The sequence below is a fragment of the Gymnodraco acuticeps genome, unplaced genomic scaffold, assembly GCF_902827175.1.
Source record: "Gymnodraco acuticeps unplaced genomic scaffold, fGymAcu1.1, whole genome shotgun sequence".
NCBI lineage: Eukaryota > Metazoa > Chordata > Actinopteri > Perciformes > Bathydraconidae > Gymnodraco > Gymnodraco acuticeps.
This window is the reverse complement of record NW_022990577.1, coordinates 15,689-20,191: the sequence shown is the minus strand read 5'-3', so window position 1 is coordinate 20,191 and position 4,503 is coordinate 15,689. Positions and strand designations below refer to the sequence as shown.

The following is a 4,503-nucleotide window of genomic DNA, read 5'->3' as shown; positions in this document are numbered from 1 at the left end:
CACCTACCCAACTCCCCCTACCATCTACCTAACCTACCAACCTCCCAATCAGACCTTCCTATCTACTACTACACCTACCAATCAACCTTCCTATCTACTAACCAACCTACCAATCCAACCTTCCTATCTACTAACCAACCTACAATCCCCTTCCTATCTACTACCAACCTACCAATCAACCTTCCTATCTAACTACCAACCTACCAATCAAACCTTTCCTATCTATCTTTACCAACCTACCAACAACCTTCCTATCTACTACCAACCTACTAATCAACCTTCCTATGTACTTCGCACCTACCAACCAACCTTCCTATCTACTTACCACCTACCAATCAACCTTCCTATCTACTAACAACCTACCAATCAACCTTCCTATCTACTTCCACCTACCCAATCACCTTCCTATCTACTAACCAACCAACCTTCCTATCTACTAACCAACCTACCAATCAACATTCCTATCTACTTACCAACCTACCAATCAACCTTCCCTATCTACTTACCAACCTACCAATCAACCTTCCTATCTACTAACCAACCTACCAATCAACCTTCCTATCTACTAACCAACCTACCAATCAACCTTCCTATCTACTAACCAACCTACCAACCAACCTTCCTATGTACTTACCAACCTACCAATCAACCTTCCTATCTACTTACCAACCTACCAATCAACCTTCCTATCTACTAACCAACCTACCAATCAACCTTCCTATGTACTTACCAACCTACCAATCAACCTTCCTATCTACTAACCAACCTACCAATCAACCTTCCTATCTACTTACCAACCTACCAATCAATCTTCCTATGCACTTACCAACCTACCAATCAATCTTCCTATCTACTAACCAACCTACCAATCAACCTTCCTATCTACTTACCAACCTACCAATCAATCTTCCTATGTACTTACCAACCTACCAACCAACCTTCCTATCTACTAACCAACCTACCAATCAACCTTCCTATAAGAGAATATTTTAATCTGATCTTGATTATAGAGTTTCTTATCTTTTCTTAGAATCTGTGATATTGCAAACATTCTTTGTATTAAAGTCAAAGCTCCTCTCTGTAAGTTGAGGTCACAGGTCAAAAGCTTCTCCCCTTTCCTGTGGGGGAAGGGTCCCTGCCTGCATGCAGTTTGCGAGACAAACAGATTATTGTCTCACATCTGCTATTGATTAGGTAAAACGCGGGTTTCTGATGGCTCCGCCTCTTCTAATGTTGAGGCGGGCTGTGTCTTTCTTTGTGTCAGAGATGACTTGGTAGACCACAGGGATGTGTGAAACTAAGAAATCTCCCCGGCTGTATTAAATGTACTTGTAAATAAACTCTCAGTGCTTTGGCTAACGACGATCCAGTCTCCTTCATTCCACCTCAACATTGCAACACAGAAGTTTTCATCACACTTCCTATCTACTAACCAACCTACCAACCAACCTTCCTATGTACTTACCAACCTACCAACCAACCTTCCTATGTACTTACCAACCTACCAACCAACCTTCCTATCTACTAACCAACCTACCAATCAACCTTCCTATCTACTAACCAACCTACCAATCAAATGACTAACCAATTATCTAACAACCAACCTTCTTAGCTACTGACCAAGCTAGCAATCGACTGATAAAGCAAGTACATAGCAATCAACCAAAATAACATTGACTAACCAACCCACCTTCCTATCTACTTACTAACATACCAATCAACCGACTAACTAACTAGCTATAACATCTACTAACCTAGCTACAAATCGACCAACAAAGAAACATTTACCGACCAACCCACCAATGAGCCGGCTAACAAACCACTACCTGCCAACGTTCCTCTCTACAAACTAACATACAGTTTAAACCTGATTATCTCCTACCTGCCTGACCCACTTTCTGTCTGTACTAACGGCCAATGGGTGAATATCCAGTCGTTGAGAGCTCTGTGAAGATCATGATCGTCCTGATGCTGGCTCTGTTTCCAAAGATATTGAAGTGACTGTTATTTTGTATATATTTAGTTATATCTTTGTACTCCTCAGGATTGTGGGACACGGTGTTTGGATCTGTCTGCACACACACACTGGAAGACTGATACTAAAGCTGACTGTGCGTTGTGTCCCCAGCTCCTCTCGGTGTAGCGATGGTGTTCTCCTCTTCAAACAGAGTCAGCCCCTCCCTGTACTCTCCGTATCTCACCTATCAGATGTCCCTTAACTTCTCTGAGAGGGAGAACGCCACAACGTTACCCACAACCCCCCTCTGCAGCCTGGAGGGGAACGCCACCGCCGCCGATGAGCTGACGCCGGGCGAGGTGGCCGTCCTGAGCCTGGGGTTCGGGCTCCTCTGGCTGGTCTCCATCCTGGGGAACGCCCTTGTGTGTCTGGTCATCCATCGCAGCCGCAGGACTCAATCCACCACCAACTACTTCGTGGTGTCGATGGCGTGCGCCGACCTGCTGATGAGCCTCGGCTGGGCGCCTTTCATCCTCTTACAGGTCAGTGGGGTTCTCACTTTCATCTCTCATTTGACTGGAGTCTCAGATAAGAGAGTGTGTGTGGTGTGTGTGTGTGTGTGTGTGTGTGTGTGTGTGTGGTGTGTGTGTGTGTGTGTGTGTGTGTGCGTGTGTGTGTGTGTGTGTGTGTGAGTGTGTGCGTGCATGTGTGTGTGTGTGCGTGCATGTGTGTGTGTGTGTGTGTGTGTGTCTGTGCGCGTGTGTGTGGTGTGTGTGTGTGTGCGTGTGTGTGTGTGTGTGTCTGCGCGTGTGTGTGTGTGTGTGTGTGTGTGTGTGTGTGTGTGTGTGTGTGTGTGGTGGGGGGAGACATTTATCGTGTAATTGTACTCTTGTCTCAGATATGTTTGTAGTTTCGTGAAGCCCTCTGAGACAAATGTGTGTTGTGATACTGGGCTGATTAAATACATTTGAATTGAATTGAATTACAGGTGGCGTCGGGTCGATGGCCGCTGAGCGCCGCTGCATGTAAGGCGGTTCGATACCTGCAGCACCTGTGCCCCGGCGTGCAGGTGTACGTCCTGCTGAGCATCTCCGTGGACCGGTTCTACACCATCCTGTACCCGCTGAGCTTCAAGGTGTCGCGGGAGAAAGCCAAGAAGATGATCGCGGCGTCGTGGCTGTTCGACGCCGCCTTCGTGTCGCCTTGCTTCTTCTTCTACGGATCCACCGACAGCACACACTGTGACTTCTTCTTCCTCCCGGACAGCTGGGGCGGATTGTGCTACGCCTCCATCCACCTTCTGTTCGGTTTCCTTGTTCCCGCGGTGCTCATCGTGTCTTTCTACCAACGAGTGGTACGCTACATCTGGAGAATCAGCGCCGACGGACACACGGTTCGACGCACGATGAACATTGTGCCGCGGACTAAAGTGAAGACCATCAAGATGTTCCTGATGCTGAACTCGGTGTTCTTCCTCACCTGGACGCCTTTCTACATCGCCCAGCTGTGGCACCCGAGGGAATCGAACAGTCGTCAGGGTTTGCTCTTCTTCACCGCCATCGCCTGGATCTCCTTCAGCTCCACGGCCTCCAAACCCACGCTGTACTCCGTCTACAACGCCAACTTCAGGAGGGGCATGAGGGAGACCTTCTGCATGTCCTCCATGAAGTGCTACCGCAGTAACGCCTACACCATCACCGCCAGCTCTCGAGTCGCCAAAAAGAACTACATCGGGGTCGTGGAGATCCCCGTCCAGAACAAGACGGGGGGCCAGGGACTCGGTTTACGATGCGTTTGGTCGGGAGGCGAAGGGGAAGAAAGTCGCCTGGAGCTCAAACGCTAACCCCCCGAACACTTTTGTCTAAAAACAAATTATGTAAAGCTCCCCTATCATCCTCCTCCTCTTCATCAATGTATCACAGCTCTCAGATATATCCAGAGCCTGTCTCTGATTGGTTGAAACACCAAACAGATCATTGCAGCATTACCCATAATCCCCTCTGTTTCAGCCCTGTTTCCAAAGTGCTGATTCTCTGTCTGTTACTTCAGATGAAAATAAGGAGCCCCTCCCCACGCCCCTCTGAGAGAGATTTGGTTACAAAGAACTCAATGGTGCTCTAGGAGGAGATTCAGGTGATAAGGAGGGGGGGGGGGGTACCTTGGTTGCTGATTGGCTAATGGTGACACAAGACAACACATCGTTATGACATCATAACGTGGTCAAAATCTGATCAGCTCATTTTCAGACAGGTTTTTATAGAAATGGATCAAAAAGAGAGAGAATCTTTGTTCCTGAAACTTTCAGAGTCTCTTTCCACAGAGGGGACACATGTTGATGTAGAAGAGACATGAAGAAGAGGGGACACATGTTGATGTAGAAGAGACATGAAGAAGAGGGGACACATGTTGATGTAGAAGAGACATGAAGAAGAGGGGACACATGTTGATGAAGAAGAGACATGAAGAAGAGGGGACACATGTTGATGTAGAAGAGACATGAAGAAGAGGGGACACATGTTGATGTAGAAGAGACATGAAGAAGAGGG

The 4,503-nt window shown here is 47.5% G+C and overlaps 1 protein-coding gene across 1 annotated transcript; it reads left to right on the top strand.

Moving 5' to 3' along the window:
* Positions 1-447: 447 nt before the first annotated feature.
* On the top strand, positions 448-4,040 carry gpr19 (G protein-coupled receptor 19). The gene is made up of 2 exons (XM_034227898.1): positions 448-2,499; positions 2,946-4,040. The coding sequence occupies exons 1-2, from the start codon at positions 2,146-2,148 to the stop codon at positions 3,798-3,800; spliced, it is 1,209 nt and encodes a 402-aa protein (XP_034083789.1). The 5' UTR covers positions 448-2,145; the 3' UTR covers positions 3,801-4,040.
* The last annotated feature ends 463 nt before the right edge of the window (positions 4,041-4,503 follow it).

Excerpts from the sequence above, each read along its gene's own strand:
- gpr19 (XM_034227898.1), top strand. The coding sequence starts at position 2,146 with ATGGTGTTCTCCTCTTCAAACAGAGTCAGCCCCTCCCTGTACTCTCCG. Across the intron at positions 2,500-2,945 it reads CGCCTTTCATCCTCTTACAG|GTGGCGTCGGGTCGATGGCC; the intron begins GTCAGTGGGGTT and ends ATTGAATTACAG.